This window comes from Sinocyclocheilus anshuiensis, unplaced genomic scaffold (assembly GCF_001515605.1).
Source record: "Sinocyclocheilus anshuiensis isolate Anshui unplaced genomic scaffold, SAMN03320099.WGS_v1.1 scaffold759, whole genome shotgun sequence".
NCBI classification, from domain to species: domain Eukaryota; kingdom Metazoa; phylum Chordata; class Actinopteri; order Cypriniformes; family Cyprinidae; genus Sinocyclocheilus; species Sinocyclocheilus anshuiensis.
This window is the reverse complement of record NW_015551052.1, coordinates 107,135-127,766: the sequence shown is the minus strand read 5'-3', so window position 1 is coordinate 127,766 and position 20,632 is coordinate 107,135. Positions and strand designations below refer to the sequence as shown.

Here is a 20,632-nt window from a genome sequence, read left to right as displayed (position 1 = left end):
ATGGACCCTTTCCCTGAAATGCATCTAACACCTCCGAAAGGCAGAACAGGCCTCTGGTTCCATGGCAACCAATGCTGATATCACTGGTTTTATTGCCCAAAGGAATGCAGGCAGAGAAACTCAGACTCATTTTCCTCTTAGGAAAGACACACAATGCCCATAAAAATGGACTCTTCTCTAATTAATTCATAGAAAAACCTTTCTGTGTAAGATGTGAGCTAGAACGCTCCTAAGGACACCCTAAGTTCGCGCCAGGCTTCGGCCTTGACTTTCCATTTACCGAGATCCTCTGACTCAAACTGGTAGGAATTATAACTAGTTATGATTAATTATGCATATTCCCCCTTTGAGCTGATTCGCTACAGCGTCTTGCGGAACTACTCGCCAATAGGGATGTGAGTTGTAAATAGTTTAGTTGTAATTAGTTAAGTTTGTTAAGTACTGCACCATCCAATCATATTATTAATAATGGAGTCACCCAGAGTGTCCCAGAGCTCTCTGTCAAGCCCGCTCCACAAGTTCCTCTCACTGCCGCCCCAGAGGTTCCTGTCACGGCGTCCGGATCCAGATCCTGTCAGGGCCGCTTCAGAAATCAGTGTGAACGCTGCTGCTCCAGAACCTGCTGAGGTCAGAGTCGGAGGCACCACAGAGGTCACTCCACAGGGTACCTTTGCAGAGCCACTTGTTCCAGAGCTTCTTGTCCCGGTCTGAAGGTTCCTGCTGCTGTTGCAACCCCAGAAGAGGTTTCTGACATGATTGACCGAGTCACACTTGACACCCGTCCTTGTCCACTACAAAGGTTCCTCTCATGATGGTAAAGAACAGCAAAGTAGTTCCAGTCAAGGCCGTCCCAGTGTTTGCGGTCGTAGCTTCAGCCAGAGCTGGTGTTCAAGGCTGCTTCAGTCCCAGAGCTCCTCTCTCAACCTCCCTGCTCCCAGAGGTTCCTGCTAAAGCTGCTCTGGTCCAAGAGGATTCTGTCACAGCTGCATCAGAGGATCCTCCCACTGCCCCAGTGTTTCCTCCCACTGCTGTGATTCCTCCCTAAACACATTACACCTGTGGGCCACATTAAAAAAGACTGTGATTTTAGAATACACAAAAATGTGTTGCTTTAATATGAAAATGTGACAATCTGGAAATATTAACCATTATTTCAGTTCTAAAGAGGTTAAGCCTCTCGTTTTAGCAGTTTATATTTATCACCTTTAATGTTGTTCTGAATAAAAAAACTCACCAGGTAAGTAAGAACAGGTAAGTAACAACTTTTACTTTTTATTTTACTTACAACATAATTTTAATGTACAATTGAATATTGTTTTTAAAATAACTAGCTGTCCGCCTATAAAGATGCAGTCACATTTACTACCAGTCAGCAAATTTTCATGGACAAAATTTCAAATGAGGAAGCATTTGAAGTTTTGTATGAAACCCTTCCTTTTTGATCTGCATGGTGTAGCTCAGGTATTTCTAAAATAATATTGTGATATGAGCCATATGGAATATAATTTAAAACACAGCCAATGACAAATTCTCAGAGAGTTTCCCACTTCATCCTCCTTCACTCTAGTCTTGCAGAGTGACAAATAAAGTACAAATATTCAATGTAGTCTCTCGATTAATGTGACGCTACCTGATGTATGTCATCACCACAGGGCACTATAGTGAAACTGCACTTTCAGTTCCTTACAACGGTTAACGCAAGAAATCACTGGGCTATTTGATTTTCATAGTAAAGGAGGCCCAGGCCCTTTCTTCCTACCATCAGTTATTCAAACGCACACACACACATGCACAACCACACACTAGCTGACTTTACAGCGGAAGTCTTTGTCTTGGTTGTCTTCCCTCCCATCAGAGGACAACGGCACCTTTGACTTTGGCAGAAGAGTGAAGGTAGCTTTTGCTTTATTGACTTTTATCGCACAATTGACTCTGTTTTTCAGTTGTTCTACTGTATTAATGATGACTCCGTGCTTAATGTGCATTAATAAATACAGTTCAGTTCCAAATCAATGCATGCTACAGGTTAAACATCAGTACATAATACAGTGCCATGTATATTGTGTCATGCAACTGAATTTACTTTTAAAATGGCACTTGTTTGGTAACAGAAATGAGACTGACATAGAAATCCATTCGTTATCAAACATGGCATCATGTTTCTGGATGCATTTCTCTCTCATACACACATAGATGTCTGTTAAACCAGACGATAGCAAGGATGAGGAGGGGAATCATGGGCCGGAGGTCACAGTTGTGGAGACGAACCGCTTTGGCTTCATTCTAGGGAATGGAGAAACTGACAGGTCAGTGTTGATGTCTGTTCATCACGGCTCAGAGTTTGGGTGGAACCTGATTTAAGTGTGTGTGACTGTATTTGTATGCTGTAAGCCCTAGTTGAGCATAGTGTGTGTGATTAAATATATAATCTGTGGTCAAATCATTTTTGTAAGGCGCTTCTAATCCTGTATTACCAGTATTGATAATTCATAACTCATGATTATAAATCACCGTTACCTTCCGCACCTCTTACTCTCATTTTCTCCTTCTCAACATCCTGTCATGTTGCCATGGTGATTTCTAGCCTGTCAGAGTGTGGTTTCCTGTTTTCTGTGTGTTTGCCTCTTGTGACACTCATGCTTTGCTCTGGTATGGGGGACGCGCTTTAGTGAGAGTGAGTGAGTGAGTGAGGAAGCAGGGTAAAGGTGTGTTATTTGTGATGGTGACAGTGAAGTATGCTGCTGGACTGTGTGAGTGTAGTGTTGCTGATTGTGTGTGTTGTTGACAGGGATGGTCCATGTCCTGAGTTAGTGAGACATCGAGAGTCCAAGTGGCTCAGCCTCATGACTCAATGGGAGCAAGTGATGGAGAAAAAGAGCAACAAGGTGTGTCTGTCTTGCTGCTGTATACTTGTGTGTAACATTGTATATAATAAGAAAGGTCAAAGGTTATCTGGCACATTTAAAATATTAACTTGTGGGCCCCATCCATATCTAGGGACCAGAATATCATTCAGACATTTTTTTATTCAAACTGTCCCAGCAATATCTAAGCACTATGATAGAAAATATAAAGACAAAACAAATTCATATTTATCAGTTGGAATGTATAATTCACATGGAAAAGCACTGTCAGGCTAACTCTAACATTGTGGTGGCAAGATTTGCATGGCCATGCACTACTTTTCCTCAAAAAAAAAAGTTAAATCAAGTGCACATTGTTTTAGTCGTTCAATGATAAAATTAGAAATTTTGTGCCAACCTCTTGTGGAAAAGCAAGTACGCTTTAGCATACTTTAAAGAAAAAAAGGTAACACTTTCTATGAAGCCCATATTTATAACACATTATAAGGGTATTCTTAAGGCATCATAATGAATGCATAATGCATTATAAAAGACCTTATAATATGTTATATCATCTTATAAATAATCATAACAACAATTATAATACATTATAATGCGTACACATTTGTGGTTATAAATTAAGATTATGATTATTTATAACACAATGAACACCATATAAAATTTATTTTTACATTTATAATGGACTATATATCTTGACATTGTTTATTTAAGATCTGCACAGTATCTTACTACATCTTGTAAGTGGTTAGGTGTGGAGTGTTATTTGAGTGTTCCCTGTGAGGCTAATATTAATTTTGATGTGAGCAAGTTAAAAATTTCAGCTGAAAAAATGCAATGTTTATATGTTAGGTTACATTTTATTTTGATGGTCCCCCTAGTCTATAAGCAACTTTGCAACTACATATCAACTAACTCTCATTAGAGTATTAGTAGGCTTAGGTTAAGGATAGGGTTGGTAGAATGTCGACGTACTTGCAAAGTTACTTGTAGTCAGTTTGTCTGTTGGGGACCCGTCAAAATAATCAAACTGATATTACATTAAAAATAGTTCAAAGCAAATATGTCTTATTACACATTCATCTGATCTGATATCTGATCGTATGGCTGTTTGAGAAAAAAAAAATATTATTATTATTATTACTATACTTATAAGTGGTCTTTGATGGCTTTAAGTAAAGTAGCATAAGAAAGATGGCAAGATATGAGACTTATAATACATTATAACTATGAGAAATATAATCCATTGTAACTTAAGTGGATGCAACATGTTCACTGTGTGTTGTAAATCATCATATTCTTAAAAGCTATAACCACAAATAATTAAATATTATAAAACATTAAAACTGTTCTTATGAATATTCATAAGATGATACAACATATTATAAGGGTTTTTATAATGCATTATGCATTCATTATAATGCCTTAAGAATACCCTTATAATGTATTATAAATATGGGCTTCATAGAAAGTGTTACCGAAAAAAACTACTACTACTACTACTAATATACTTTTAATGCAAACTGAATGTAATGTTTTCAACACTTAATCACATGTTAAGTGAAATTAAATGAAAATGTATTAAAGTTTAAAATGTATATTAAATGCAAGTAGCTGAACTTTACAGTGCTTTTTAGACCCACTTAAGTAGGGCTTAAGTACATATTTATATCTAATTTCAAAATGTACTGAAAAACATTTATGGTAAAACTAAACTATACTTTAATATCATTTTTATTGAAACCCGTGAGTCATGTAATTTAAATGTATTAGTAATAACAAATTTATAAAGAAGAAGTTGCATTTCAGTACATTAAATGTATTATCAAAAACCTATGCAGTTAAAATTGTAATCAAGTGCTTTACATGTGTGCTACATTTGTCAAAACATCAGTAATATCCAGATAAATGTAGGCTACTTCTGTCAAGCATGACAAACATTATTTATAATGTACTTTAAAGTAAAACATTGTTTAAATTAAATTTTAGTTAAGAAACTATCATGAAAGTTTAGTTTTTTCAAGTACACTTAAGTGCCCTTTTATTTCATTAATATTATATAATATATCTGCTAGTAGGTTTTTTTTTTAAATAGTAGTAGAAGTACACTGTAACTGCACATACTATACAATTAAACCGTTCTTTTTCACAAGGGACAGAGAAGAGAAAGAATAATAACATTCGGATTATTTCTAAGTTGAACAGCTGTAAACTGTAGAGGCCTATTTATGGATCTAGAAATTGATAAATCAATAATCAGTTATTGAATTAGGGATGTGTCAGTTGCCCAGTCATTTCACAAGCTTTTCAAAAGAAAAATAGTCTCCTGGTTGAATTAGATGTGGTGACATACCAAACCATCAAACTAGTTTTGAAAATAAATGTATTCAGCTGATCATTAATGATCTCGGTTGATTCTTTGAGCATTGATTCATCTGATGATTATCATGTGTCATTGTCAGTCGGCCTACATACGATACAGGATGTTGCATGTCAAATACTGCAGGCTGCAAATGAATGCCAAATTCCTCTATGTACCTTGACCAATCATTAAAAAAAGATTTGGGCTCATTATATTTAAAGCTATTATAGGTGATTACTAAAAAATGTAATGTTTTATCCAATATTTTTTACTTTTTTGCTAACGAGTCTTACAATAGCCGACTGCATTGCTCAGCTCTCTTCCTTTGTCTCAGGTCAAAGGTCAGTGTCAGAAGGGCATCCCAGCATCTGTCAGGGCAAAGGGCTGGCCACTGCTCTGTGGAGCTAAGGATAGAAAAGAAAAAAATGACAAACTCTACGAAGTAAGTGACTGGTTATATTTGTATCATATTGTTTATACTCTTATATAAGCCCTGTGTTTCCTCTGCGACTCGTCTAGCGTCTAGTTAAAGCTCCAGATCATCAGGGATGGACCGATATCATCAAAAGAGACACAGACAGACAGTTTCCCTTCCATGAGATGTTCCAGTCCAAAGACGGCCATGGGTACTGTACTGCCTTTCCCTTCCCTTGCAATGTGCTCTATAGCATTAGTCATAAAGCTTCCTTTCTCATTGGTGTCTGCTTCTGTCTGGTGTCTGTATGAGCAGTCAGAAGGACTTGCTGGAGGTCCTGAAAGCGTACACTCAGTATCGTCCAGACGAGGGCTACTGTCAGGCGCAGGGTCCAGTGGCTGCTGTCCTTCTGATGAACATGCCTGCTGAGGTACTGCTTCTGTCATGATTATTTACCTGGCTATACAGTAAACGACACAGAGCTATAACAGAATAAATAACCAAATAATATGCAACATTTGATGCATTTATAATGTACACTACCAGCTAGTAAGATTTTTTGATGTTTTTAGAAATCTCTTATGCAGGGTGCATTTATCTGATCAAAAGCACAATAAAACAGTAATATTCTGAAATATTTTTACAATTTTAAATAGCTGTTTTCTATTTTAATTTATTTTCAAATGTAGTTTATTCCTGTGATCAAAGCTGAATTTTCAGCATCATTACTGCAGTCTTCAGTGTCACATGATCTTCAGAAATCATTCTAATATGCTGATTTGCTGCTCTTTTATTATTATCAATGTTGAAAACAGTGCTGCTTTATATTTTTGTGGAAACAGTTAATTTTTTTTTATAGGATTCTTTGATGAATAAAACTTTAAAAAACAGCATTTATGTACTGTGAAGTAGAAATCTTTTTGTAATTCTAAACATCTTTACTGTCTCTTTTGATCAATTTAATGCATCCTTGGTGAATAAAAGAATTCATTTATTTTAAAAAATATTACTGAACCTCATACTTTTTACTTTAAAAAAAAAAGCATGTGGAACAAATTATGCAGTGATAAACAATTTCAAACAGTAATGTACTACCATTTACTGCCACATTATCACTATTTTCTAAAGGGATAGTTCACCTATGTGCGTAAATTTCATATGTCTGTTTTTTTCTCTGTCATTTTATCTGGCCAACATTATAAACCAATAAATTTGACCGAGGACGTCTCAGATATTCAACTGCAGCAAGATCTGCCACTTAACATCATATTGAGCAAAACCCAACACAACGGTAGATCTTCAATAGCCTAATATCAGTTCACAGTATTAAACAAGCTACCAAACAAAGTAGGTAATGTTATAATCATAAACATAATGGACTGATGGAAAAATACATTGGTTTATCATAACTTTTTTTATTATGACTAATTAATTAATGACTCAGCATTATTTCTATTAAAGAGAAAATTATCACTTCATCCGATGTTTAAAGTGAATAAAATAGCCTTGACAGCCTATTATATTATTTACATTACACAGCGTGGTTTTTAATGATATTTTTAGGAGGGGATAAACCTCAGATGGTCCCTTCAGTGTTTAATTCCATGAGTGGTGTCCAGCTATTATCCCAGAAATTGTATGTTTAGGCTACTGGAGAATTAGTTTGTTTGCTTGCAAGCTTGATGCTTAACATGGCCTAATTGTTGGCTTTGTTTTAGGAGGCGTTCTGGTGTCTGGTGCAGATTAGTGAGCTCTACCTCCCTGGATACTACAGCCCTCTGCTGGTAGGGCATCTTTACAGTAACCATAAAAACAACTGTTAAATGTGTGTTAAAAGTTATAAATAGGCTTTTGTTTTTCTTTTTCTTCAGGAAGGTGTTTTATTCGATGCTGCTTTTCTCTCAAGCATTTTTAAAAAACTGTGTCCAGCCGCACACAAACACCTACAGAATCAGGGGGTGGAGCCTCTGATGTTCGCCACTGATTGGCTGATGTGTTTGTACAGCCGTCACCTGCCCTTCGACACTCTGCTCAGAGTCTGGGATCTCTTTTTCTGCTATGGTTTGTTTTCAACTATATATGTGCATGATTTAAAGGTGCACTTAGTAATTGTTGGTTTGACTTTGGTTATAGACGTTATACTGCCACCTATTGGCTTGGATGGTGAATCATGCAAAAAATGTTAGATACCAGATGCAATTGTTGCTATATTTTTTCCTATTTATGCACTTTATTCTGCAACAAAAAAAGTGAAGTAAAAGTATTTTCCCTTTCAAAAAAGTCTTTGTTAAAGCATTATGACATGAATCAAACCAGCCAACCATTTTCATGGAGAAAATGGAGAGGATTTTTACTTCTGGTACTCCTACTCGATGAATGTGTCTTTACTGTCATTTTTTATTAATTTAATGCATCCTAGCTGAATAAAAGTATTAATTCATTAAAATAGATAGATAGATAGTGCACCTTTATTACACCTCTTGCCGTGTTGAGCTGTTGTTGAAGTCCATGCATTGACCACAGCTTGTGTGTTGCAGGTGTGCGGGTTTTGTTTCAGGTCGCTGTGGTGCTGGTGCGCCGATGTCTGGGAGAAGGGCGGCTGCGAAAGGAGTGTGACGGACAGATGGAAACGCTGGAGAGACTGCGAGGTGTTAAACAGCGTGTCCAACATGAGCAGGCTGATGCCTTTATCCATGAGGTAATATTACTGATTATCTCAGCTCATCTGAATAAAGGCCTGTTCACACCATAATGAATCTTCTGTGCGGAATTTGGTGCGATTTTTGAATTTGAATGTCACATACATTCGCACGCCATCGATGCTACAGATTTTTACTAATCTCTTTTCCATGGCACTGCAAAGAAAACTGGCCAACCAATAAGAACTGGTGTTGTGAGAATTGGTTTCTCCTTTGAAATCGTGTCTCCATTAAGACCCCAAGTGTTCACGTAGACTCCAAGAACGTTTAATGGAAACAAAATCACATTATGATAACTACGTTATAACGACCATCAATATCTGTTTTAGTTAGCTTATGTACTAGCATTGCATGCAGATACCCGGTTAGCCTGATAGCTTAGCCTTAGCCTATACAACACTCATCTGCTTTACACAATAATGACAATATTCACAACAATCTTTAATTACGTGTTCAATGTATAAACATTTCAGTTATGTTCAATTTATTGTGGTTTATCAAGTTAAATTTTTTGTCCAGTTTATTTTATCATGCACTACATAGTAAGCATTTATATACATATTTTAAATTAATGCTGTTCGCGTGTACTTAGTTTAACTATTAGTTGATTGAGACCTGACTTCTGCTTGTCTCTGTACTCATGTATTTGGTGTTGTTTGATAAACACCATAATGAATACAAAAATCTGAAAACTGAATATTTGAAAACATTTAAACACTGTTTGACTTCTTTATTGTCCTGTGAACCGTGGTGACCAGTGCACTTCTGTTTTTCTAAAACTGCCACCTACTGTCAGAGAGTGAATATGCATTTACATTTAGACCGTCTGCTGTTTTTTTACGCATTACAGGGATAGTTCACCAAAAATGAAAATTAGCCCTCGATTTACTCACCCTCAAACCATCCTAGGTGTATATGACTTTCTTCTATCAGACGAACACAATCAGGAGTTATAGTATACCATGTGTAGTATTTTTTATCATGGATGGACGCACTTTTTCATGCTTCAAAATCTCAACACCCATTCACTGCCATTATGAAGCTTGGAAGAGCCAGGGCATTTTTACTATAACGCCGATTGGATTCGTCTGAAAGAAGAAAGTCATATACACCCAGGATGCCTTGAGGGTGAGTAAAGCATGGGCTAATTTTCATTTCTGGGTGAACTAACCCCTTAACTATATCATATTATATAAATATAAAAGACATGTAAAAGTCATACGGGGGCATATATGCCCCCTTATCTTGAATTTTGGGTAATTCTAAATAATAGTCTAAATCAGGCAGTGAAAGCGTGAACTCTAAACGTGGTTGCGCAGTAGTCTAACCTACATCTCATAGTGTGCGTGCACTCTCTTGGTGTGTAATTGTTTGGTTTTTGCGATGTACTCGATAATGGCTTATCGCATATGATTTAAACAACAATTACTATATTATCGTAGACGATATATATCGCACACCCCTAATGTGACTACGCCAAAAAGTTAATTCCAAACATTTGTATTGGAGTGAACAGGCCTTAAGTCCTGACAGACTTATTTACTCAAAACCACTGTTACATCCTCAGGTATGTTCCGTGTCCCTGTCCTTGGCGGACCTGCAAAAACAAACTGAGAAAGAGCTGGAGAAATGGAAAAAAGAGAGACCAAACTCGACCTTTGACCCGCGAGGGCGATGTCACGGATACCGGATGGTTTGGGAGAGAGCACAGGATAAACCAAAGGAACAGGAAAAGAAGGAGCGACCGAAGGGGAGCCTGACTCTTCCTCTCACGCGCTCACATTCTTCTCTTTCTCCTTTGGTTCTGCGCAAGAAATGGAGGAAGAGGAGCAGTAAGACTGACACGGAGGAGTGGGACGGAGGGGGAAGAAATTTCTCACGAAGCGTGATGGAGGAGAGCGACGATGAGGAGGTGAGGAGGAGGAGTGTGTGCGGTATCGTTGGGGAGCAAAGGGCCAAACGGGACAGGCTAGCAGACGAGCTCTGCTCACACAAAGATCACAACACACATCCCAAAATCTCAGTGGTGGTGTCCTCCAGCATTGATTGCGATGTTTTTGAGAAAGAACATACAGAAACCTCTTTGAACCAAGAGGAGGATCATTTAGAAACAACACGAGGTGATGAGAAAGAAAGGACCGCTGGTTGTGTGGTTGAGGAGAGCATACAGACACATCACCATATACAGGACACAAATCAAGATGCACAGAGTACAGAAACGCAACGACATCAGGATGAACAGAATATAGAAAAAGACAAAAATCAAGATGATCAGAAGACAGAAGCACCAACAAATCAAAATGAACAGAATACAGACAAACAGACGTGTCAAGATGAACAGACTCTGGAGACTGAGAGAATTTTAGAGCCATGTGAAGAAAGTACATCACAGGAAGAAGACATACAGACTGACTCCAGTAAACAGGAAGAGGAAATACAACCAGACAGCAACATCCAGGAAGAAGAAATACAAACAGAACACTGCAAACAAGAAGAAGCAGAAGATAGGTTGCCAAACACCATAATAACTTTAGAAAATGAGGAAAATATCCCAGAGAAAGAGGCACAGATACATGTTGTTCAGGAGGAAGAGAGGTCTCAAACATCTGGTGATCAACATGAAGAACTAGAACATTCAGAAAGGCAGAGAGAAGATTTGTTCATTAACACAGCTATAGAGGAAGATGAGGAGACTCGGCTTATTGGTGAAAACCATACTGATGCAGACAAGGAGGAAGGGATTCAGCAAGAGTTTGATCTTCTCCCTGAGGAGACCACAGAGATATCAGACCCTTCAAACATGTGTGAAGAGAAAGATGATGAGAGACAAGATACAAGCTTAGACGAGAGCGATAGTCCCTCTCATAGTGGTAAAGAGACATTGCAACCACCTGAAATAGTGCTAACATCATTCTCTTTAAAAACTGAACGAGAAATTGAAACTGAGCATCCGGATGGACCAACTGATCCCGAACAGCAATCCCAATCAGGCGACCAAGAGCACAGTGACATGGATACTACTGTTACTTCCAGAGAGTTGGAGCATTGTCCAATAGATTCCACTGTGGAAGATGCAGCAGGATCTGGCAACCCAGAGCAGAGTGAAGTGGATTCTGCTGATGACACCAACATCCTTGAACCTCAGGAAGAGGGTGCAGCATCCACACACTCTGTTGGCACATGTGATAAAGAAATCAGTGAAGTAAATAAATCTGAAAACATAGTTTGTTGTGAAATCAATACTGACGAATCAAGCAACCTCACAAACAATGTAGAGGATGATAGTTGTAGATCTGTCCATGCAGAAAGCAATGAAATACATGCTGCTCCTGGATCAGAAAACCTTGAATGCAACACAATAGATATTACCGCTGATTCTGGCAAACTAGAAAGCAATAGTCTGGAAATTGCTGCTGGATCTGGCAACCCAGAGAGCAACAGTGTCCCTGTTATAAGTGAATCTGGAAACCCAGAGCAGAGTGACGTGGATTCTGCTGATGGCAACCTTGAAAACAATGATGTGCATGTTACAACTGAATCTGGCAACCTTGAATGCAACATGACAGATGTTACCACTGAAACTGAAAAAACAGAAAGTGATGGCATGGATGTTGCTGTTGGATCTGACAATTCAAAGAACAATATAATTGGTTCTCCTGTTGAAAACCCACAATGTAACGATGTACAAGTTACAACTGGATCTGGCAACACAGAGAACAATATGGTGGATTCTGCTATTGGATCTGGCAACCCGGATCACAAAGAAGTACATGTCACAACTGAATCTGACAACTCAGAGACCAATAGAGAGCATGTGACCACTGGATCTGACAACCCAGAATGCAATGATGTGCCGTCTACAAGTGAATCTGGCAACCCTGAGAACAATATCGTGGATTCTGCAGTTGGATCTGGCAATCCACATTACAAAGAAGATCATATCACAACCAGATCTGAAAACTCAGAGACCAGCAAAGAGCATGTAAGCGCTGGATCAGGCAACACTGAGTGTAAAACCGAGGATTGTGCCGCTGAATCTGGCAACCCTCGTAACAATGAATGTGCAATACCAGGAAACAGCCAGGGGTTAGAGTCCCCCTCTTCAATTTCAACTTCAAAATCCCCAAACCCAAATGTCCCACCAGCTCACCTCCGCAGCTCGCGGGTTTCCTATCCCACAATCCTCTCTGAGGACACCTTCAAAGAGCCACAGCAGCAAGAACACACACATTCAGAACAGACAACACCCTCACCGACTCAAGACACAGACGCTCAGCCCAACTCACCAACAAAGTCAGGCCCTCCAAAACGTCTGGGTCTGTTTCGCCGTCTCCGAGGGGAGACCAATAAAACCCCCGTCCCCAAAATCCTCATCCAGGACTTTAGCGAGAAAGAGGAGAAGCTGACGGCAAAAGAGAGGAGGAGGCGGAAGAGAGAGAAAGAGCGAAAAGAAAGAGAAGAGAAAGACAGAAAGAAACGAGAGAAGGAAAAGGAAAAGGACAAAGCTAAAGAAAGGAAGAAGCCTCAGACAAGAGGAAAGAGCTTCCAGGTGCTCAGCAGGAAGGGTGCTAATAATGCCGTGACCCCCGGGAACAGTGACTCTCAGACGTCTCACGCCAGGAGAAACTCTGCTCCTTTTTCTGACGGATATTTTTAAATAATCAGAGACTCAATCACATATTTGTATTCCACAGTGGGAGTGAGATGTTTTAATGTGACTTGTGCAATGATTTGATGTGGTTTGTTATATTCACTGCTTCATCTCTTGGTTTAAAACCATAATTATTTTCATAGAAAAATAAAATCAGGAGGAGACATTTGTGTGTAAATGCATTCAGCAGTCTTTGTGAGGTTGGATGTGGGAGTGTTTTTTCCACATTGTTCAATCGATGGGCGGTTATGATGTTTCTGTCTGATTTTCGTCTTCACTGTCACTTGCCAGCATTTCCTGGCTCTGCATGGTCTGATTGGGCAACTGAGAAGGAGTGGGCAGAACTGAACCGAAGAAAAGTGAACAAAACTGAAAGACAAGAAAGCAGGGACTGAATAATAGTGGGATCTGGGAATTAGGTGTTATATTTTTAAATGATTCATTTAAATGATGATTGTACCTTTTTGTTGGGAGGTCCTTCTGCAAGTGCTTCCTCCTCCTCCTCCTCCTCTTCACTGAAGGAGTGCTTTCTGTTATTATTGGTGGGTCGTGGTGGGGATGTGGGGACATGTGACAGTCCAGGAAGTTCGCTGGTCTCCATGGCGATGAGAAACGAGTCCATGTTGTCGCTCATGAAGTCGTCTGGTGGCTGTTCTGAGTCAGGGCTGAGAGGAATAAGTATTTAAGTACCAAATATAACTCTTTATAAAGCTTTTAAGATTATGGTCAATATTTTATGATTTTACATACCGTTTGGAGTTGACGTGGTTCTTTGGATGCGAGTCCTCTGAGAGTGTAGCGAGGACAAAATTAGCCTCCAGAACACTGTCTGTTACACTCAGGATAACTGGACTTAAACACAAACACACACAGGTGAGAATACACAAATACGCTGATATTTAAAAAGTTTGGAGTAAGTTTTTTTTTTTATAATAAATACATATTTCTATTTAGAAAGGACAAATTAAACTGATCAAAAGTGAGAGTAAAGACAATGTTACAAAAGATTTTAAATAAATGCAGTTCTTTTGAAATTTCTATTAAAGAATCCTAAAACATTATCAAGCAGCACGATTGAGTTCAACATGGATAATAATAAAAAATATTTCTCAAGCAGCAAATCGGCATATTAGAATGATTTCTGAAGGATCGTGTGGCACTGAAGACTGGAGTAATGATACTGAAAATTCAGTTTTGCATCACAGGAATAAATTACATTTTAAAATATATTCAAATAGTAATGAGTTCTTTTAAATTGTAATAATATTTAACAATATTACTGTTTCTCCTGTATTTCTGATTAAATAAAAGCAGCCTTGGTGAGTCATATTTAAAAAAAAATATTTAAACAATTTACATATCCGAGCTTTTGATTGGTAGCATGCATATAAATTTTAATTATTTGAAAATAAAGTGAATAAAAAGGTGAACTTGGGCTATAGGTCATAATAAGCAAATAGAAACTAACCCGCCTGGCTCATCAAAATACATAGAAACTGGAAGACCAGACGACTCAGCAAATACAAGCAAACCCTGATGGAAAACCAGAGAGATAAAAAAAATTGTTTGTTTTAATGCTAAAGCATTCTATAGCTATTTTAATAGCAAAATCAAGGTTAAAATGTATTCATAAATAAAACAGCTTTATTTTTTTGTTTAAGATCCATTCTTGACTTTGGATTTACTTCAAGAAAAACACAAAAGTAAAAAATTTAATTTAATTAAATTTGACCCCATTTATGTTTTTGTCCCTTATCTTCTTGTGCACAATTAATCATGCTATTTAAAAACAACAACAAAAAATCTTTCATCAAAATGTCATATAATTTTTGGCTCTAAAATAACTTTTTAAAATATATTTATACACACACACACACACACACACACACATATACATATATATATATATATGAGCAATATCACTCGAGTACGAGAGCCTGATTGTTGTGTTGAGCATGCACTCCTGTCTGCATACTGGCGTAAAGTATGTTTCTGGCTTCCGTAAAGAATTTTTATTTTTTTTTATATTAGATCGAACAGTTAGGTTTTTTTCCTTTGTAGTGTTTACTTTGTATTGATTCTAGAAGTGTAGGTGGTTTCACGTACGTGTGTGTGTGTGTGTGTGTGTGTGTGTGTGTGTGTGTGTGTATATATGAGCAATATCACTCGAGTACAAGAGCGATACCGGCTCTATTCAGCGTGGCTGTGATTAGGCCAGAGGCCGCAGGCCGAGTGCCGGAGGCAATCACAGCCGCTGATATAGAGCCGGTATTGCTCGAGTACGAGAGTGATATTGCGTTTATACAACAGTTTGACGGACCATGTGTGTAATTAAACAAGAAACAACGGGAGTGCCTAATAAAACCCTCTTTTGTGCGGAACTACTTCCTTCCGCCATGGATTCAAAGCTCCAGTTGACAGTTAAACATACGTCACTTTTAGAATTCGTATAAAGGGCATGTGCTGCTTCGGTTAGGTTATTAGTGAGAAATAATGAGGTTATAAGAGAGAAACAATGCGGCAAGACGTGCATCCAAATGAGAGAGAGAGAGACCGCAAAGCTAGACGTTTCTTCTTATATTAACTAACGTACTCTACGATTAGCTCAGTGAATAATAATAATAAAAAACATAGACCCGGCTAGAATAAGCGGAGTGATACAAAATTGTGAAAGGGCGTTCCTGTAGCGATACCAGTACAATATCTCACGGTTCTCAACCAATCAGATTTGAGAACCAGAACGAACTGTTGTATAAATGTATAAATATATATATATATATAGGGAGGGACAGAGAGAGAGATCCAATCAAACTATTTGCACTAAAAACCATTGTGTTTATAATTATGACAATACATTAAAATAATATGATAAGAAATACCAGTTTGCAATATCAAGCAGCATAGAAAGCTGTTTTGTACAGATAACTGGAAACGGATAAAACTGGAAAAATAAGGTGGATATTGGGGCCTTAAATATCGTTTCACTCAGAAAATTGTGACATTGTGCTAGATGTGTTGTCTTCACAGCAGCCTTTGGGGATTGAATATGTGAATGTTTGTGGTTTGTGTGAGAACACACTCACCCTGAGCTCTTTGAGGCAGAAGGTGACGCTGGTCTGACTGCCGACGGCAAAATGATCAAACTCTTCGGAGCTCAAACACAGTTCAGTCAACATTGCTCGTGATGAGTCTGAGAGAGGAAAAACTTTGTTTGACTTGATTCCTTTCATGCATATCAGCAGAATATAGTCTGACATGGCTGATACCTGCATCATCCTCCACGTGGTTCCTGAGCCACACGCGATCACTGCTCACAGACAGATTCACCTCCTCCAGAGATGGAGGGAAATGCAGAACTGTGTCCACCATCAACCTACAGCGGACAACAGAAAATGATTAAACAGACTCTGAATGGAAATGCAAATGTATCGATATTACACTAGTCAACATTTGAAGTGGATCAAAACCTTTCATCAAAGTTGTCCTAAAACCTAAAAGCGTTCTTGTCTTAGGTCAACTTTGATGAACTTTTTTTTTCTTTTGATCCACTTCAAATGTTGACTACTGTAATACTGAGGTATTAAAATGAATGTAAACCTGGGCTGAGCCTGTAGCACGTTTGCACAGCTCCCTTTATCAAACACGGCCTGCAAACTCTCACAGTCCTGATAGGACAAATTGTGTGTTTTCAAGAGCCCTGTAATAAACACACACACTTTAGGTGATCATTCTGTAAAATATGCCATTTCTATGCAATATTTGACTCAAGTTTATTTAGAAAAAAAAATGTATCACTGACTGATTACTATGCCATAACAAAAGTTAATCAAGTAATACTCACTTTAAAGCAGCTTTACAAAAAAATCATGTTTGTTAATATTTATACTATGATATTTATACTATATTATAACTGTTTATATCTTAATATGTTCATTCCTCATAGTCTCATAGATTAGAGCTGAGCAGTAATATAGTTACATTTTGTGACAATATAAACAATCAAGCATTTGAGATTTTCTCGCTTTATGTGCGTATACTGTATGTATGCAGGTAAAGTTTAATACATGCATATCTAACTTCATACACTATATGGACAAAAGTATTGGGACACCCCCTTCTAATGAACAGGTTTGACTACTTTAGTCATTTCCATGAGTACAAATCTTAATGTTTAAGCATATAATGCTATTCCATGGAATTTTATAGCAAGCATTTGGACAGGACCATTTTCTATTCTAACATGACAATGCCTCTGTGTGTAAGGCAAGGTTAAACAAGAAACGATTGATTGAGTCAGTGTGGAAGAACTGGACTGGTCTGCAGAAAAGCAAAGTCCTAATCACAGATGAACACCTCTGGTGTGACTTTAAATGCAGACCTTGAGCCAAAACTCATCACTAAACACAAATGACTTGTTCAAATGGGTAGTCATTTTAGACACTTCCAAAACTCTGGCAACAAAGATGGAAATACAATTATTAAATACACGAATTATGTTTTCATCTTTGTTGCCACAGTTTTGGAAGTGCCTTTTTCTGTTCTAAAGAAGGGGGTGTCCCAATACTTTTGTCCATATAGTGTATGTACAAGTCATTGGTGTTTAGTGATGAGTTTTGGCTCAAAGTCTGCATTTAAAGTCACACCAGAGGTGTTCATCTGGGATTAGGACTTTGCTTTTCTGCAGACCAGTCCAGTTCTTCCACACTGACTCAATCATATGGCATAACCTTGTCTTACACACAGAGGCATTGTCATGTTAGAATAGAAACGGGTCCTGTCCAAACGCTTGGTATAAAATTAGAAGCACACAATTCCCTAGAATAGCATTATATGCTTAAACATTAAAATATGTACTCATGGAAATTACTAAAGTAATCAAACCTGTTCATTAGAAGGGGGTGTCCCAATATTTTTGGCAATATAATGTATATGGAGCTGTGCGATAATATATTTGACATTGAATTCTACTAACAAAAAATGCATTTTACCGTGTTTACAGTGCAGAGTTATGGTCAACCGACTCTTTTCACTGTTCAACTGAATACGGCATTTTTCTACAGAGCGGTCCAGAGACGCCAGGGACTTGAACACAGCCTGAACGCTCTGAAGAACACAAGACAAACACAGACTAGCAGGAAAACATTTGCATCAAGAAGATTTTGCTGTACATTTAGAATTTGCTTTGATGCCTGACTGAAAAGTCTGTACGTGCAAATGATTAATATATAGACACATTTGAATGTACAAGTGATGAATGGACAGGTATTTCGCTCATAAAAACAAAGAGGAACTGCGGGGATGGAAGGAACAGGAACAGGAAATGTTACCTTGATGGGCATCTTGCAGCGAAAGCTCTGGTCTGAAGGAGCCTGATATCTCTGGAAGAAGAGAGGAGACAGCAGGAAGCAGGCGAAGGCTGACCGGGAAGAGTTGACTGACCGCAGGGCCAACTAAAAACACAGGACACACACAAGTCACATGACCTCACAGTTCATTGTTTTAAGACCTCACATCTGGCTAAACAAACATAAACAGTCATAAACACTGTAAACAAACACATACCCCATCCTCCACCGGCTCCAAATACAGCTCCTCTCCGATTCTTGACAGGGAATGTATGGCTTTTGCTAAAACTACAACAAGTGTGGATCAGCATTCTTCTATTCACAAGTAATTTTATGTAAGTGCACGAGAAGCCTGTTTAGACAGAAAGCGTCTGTGTTACGTCACACCACTAGCGTTGCGTTTTAAGTTTATTTAATGAATCGAGTTACTTTAGTTATCACCTTTCACGTTTCCTCCGGTTGCAACACAATCCATTATATTTTGCTTGTCAACAATATTCTTTCTAAACAAAGTTTGCATAAAGTATTCACCGCAGGAAATTGATCGTAAAGAAAAGTTAAGAGCGGTTATCTGCTATCGCATAGCATAAGGTACATCATTCAAAAAACACAAAACGTATTATTATATGCGGATAATTCAAGAATTTAATTTGGCAGGAGTGCGCCACTGTTTACTTCGAATCCGACATGTGGCGCGTATTTTCTGCTCTAGCCAATCAGCGCGAGGGATCAGATAGACAGCGTTTGCGTCATAACAAAGCGCCCATACACAAAAGGTTACGCATGTGAAATGAACAGCATAAAATGCGCAAGCAAAGAGGTTAAATATGAGCAACAGGGGTGTATTGCAGAAAGCACGGTTAACTTACCGTCAGCTAAACCCTGAACTCTCGGTTGATTAACCCAAAACCTTGCTTGTTTGTTTCATGCTAATTATATATTAAGTCACATCAGATATGTATTTTGATTTAGAATTTAGACATTATAGACAATGCCGATCCATGTGTGATAATATAAAATGTAATAAATAAATATATACAACAACATTACCTTGTCATAGTGTTTTATAATTTATACAGATAACTGTTATATATGCCAATAAAATAAATATAATAACCATATCAGAATAATATATAACCTTATTTATTACTTATATTAGCGCTTCATCATTAACATATCATACAAATAGGCTATATATATATATATATAGCCTATTTGTATGATATATAAAATAGGCTTTTTAATATATTTAGATTTTTAATATATAAAATAGGCTTTTTAATATATTTAGATTTTTTAATATATAAAATAGGCTATATTACATATTGTAATATTATATAATGTTATAATGTTGTATAGCGCTGAAGTGAACTAACCCTGGAACATAAGCTGCTCCGGAGCAGGTTATCTTCAGAGAGCAAGTTACTATGGTTACTTACATACCCTGAAAGTTACCTCCGATTTTGGAACCGAAAGCTGAGGTTATCCGCTCGCTTATCCTCAAACATACCCGGGTACGTCACATAACCTGCTTTCTGGAATACACCCCAGGTTCTGCCTGGTCCGCTTAAAGTTAAATAACATCACAACAATATTAATCATTATAGTTTAAATCAAAATAAGAACAGAAATGCACAGCTGTTTGATAGACTAAAAGTAATTTACAATTCCTGTAACAGCAGCACCACCTCAAGATTTATATTGCCTATGTTAAACCATAAAACAGTGGCACATTCTCACTTTCACAATACCGCCTGCTCAAAAAAAGTGCAATATTGTGTATTTTAGTGGAAGTTGATATAATATTGTTTAATGTGCATCTGAATTGTTTGATGCATCTGTTAATCTGTCATTAAACTATTTAAAGTATTTAACTCAAGGTTACATAATTTTGCATCGTTAATTTGATGTTTGATACAGCTGTCTGATTTCACATTACCATAGTAATTTAATTGTAACTATACATTCCATTGTATTTTACCTTATATACATACGAATATAAATCTAGAGCAGTGTACATAAATACCCAGAGGTGTAAAGAGTACCTAAAAGCCATACTTGAGTAAAAGTGCAGAAAAAGCTAGGTCCATGTAAAATGTAATGTGTAACTGCAACACTCATTTCAAATGTAGTGGAGTAAAGAGTACAGATACTCATTCAAAAATGTAGTGAAGTAGAGAGTAAAAGTTGCTAATATCTTTGATACTCCGTGCAACTACAAAGTATCCAAAAAGATACTCAAGTAGAGTAACTAATTACATTTACTCCAATACTTTACACCTCTGTAAATGCCATAATT

General features: G+C 37.6%; 2 protein-coding genes across 2 annotated transcripts; one reads left to right on the top strand and one right to left on the bottom strand.

Annotated features, from left to right (window-relative positions):
• The first annotated feature begins 1,851 nt into the window (after window positions 1-1,851).
• Window positions 1,852-13,136, top strand: LOC107661932 (uncharacterized). The gene is made up of 10 exons (XM_016451728.1): window positions 1,852-1,893; window positions 2,194-2,306; window positions 2,789-2,885; window positions 5,558-5,665; window positions 5,743-5,849; window positions 5,954-6,068; window positions 7,357-7,422; window positions 7,510-7,699; window positions 8,176-8,336; window positions 9,905-13,136. Exons 2-10 carry the CDS (start codon window positions 2,194-2,196, stop codon window positions 12,992-12,994), a joined length of 4,047 nt encoding a protein of 1,348 aa, XP_016307214.1. The 5' UTR covers window positions 1,852-1,893; the 3' UTR covers window positions 12,995-13,136.
• LOC107661933 (cell cycle checkpoint control protein RAD9A-like) lies at window positions 13,016-19,027 on the bottom strand. The gene is made up of 11 exons (XM_016451729.1): window positions 18,775-19,027; window positions 18,551-18,621; window positions 18,316-18,438; window positions 17,977-18,091; window positions 16,586-16,685; window positions 16,255-16,361; window positions 16,072-16,178; window positions 14,457-14,521; window positions 13,739-13,840; window positions 13,449-13,653; window positions 13,016-13,357 (listed from the first exon to the last, which is right to left on the bottom strand). Exons 1-11 carry the CDS (start codon window positions 18,851-18,853, stop codon window positions 13,235-13,237), a joined length of 1,197 nt encoding a protein of 398 aa, XP_016307215.1. The 5' UTR covers window positions 18,854-19,027; the 3' UTR covers window positions 13,016-13,234.
• Between the last annotated feature and the right edge of the window lie 1,605 nt (window positions 19,028-20,632).

What these genes read in the sequence shown, in the direction of transcription:
- LOC107661932 (XM_016451728.1), top strand. Translation starts at nt 2,194, where the DNA reads ATGTCTGTTAAACCAGACGATAGCAAGGATGAGGAGGGGAATCATGGG. An exon ending in TGGAGAAAAAGAGCAACAAG is followed by an intron (nt 2,886 to 5,557) that starts GTGTGTCTGTCT and finishes CCTTTGTCTCAG; the next exon opens with GTCAAAGGTCAGTGTCAGAA. An exon ending in AAAATGACAAACTCTACGAA is followed by an intron (nt 5,666 to 5,742) that starts GTAAGTGACTGG and finishes CGACTCGTCTAG; the next exon opens with CGTCTAGTTAAAGCTCCAGA.
- LOC107661933 (XM_016451729.1), bottom strand. Translation starts at nt 18,853, where the DNA reads ATGCAAACTTTGTTTAGAAAGAATATTGTTGACAAGCAAAATATAATG. An exon ending in TGGAGCCGGTGGAGGATGGG is followed by an intron (nt 18,439 to 18,550) that starts GTATGTGTTTGT and finishes CTGTGTTTTTAG; the next exon opens with TTGGCCCTGCGGTCAGTCAA. An exon ending in TATTTTGATGAGCCAGGCGG is followed by an intron (nt 13,841 to 14,456) that starts GTTAGTTTCTAT and finishes TTTGTGTTTAAG; the next exon opens with TCCAGTTATCCTGAGTGTAA.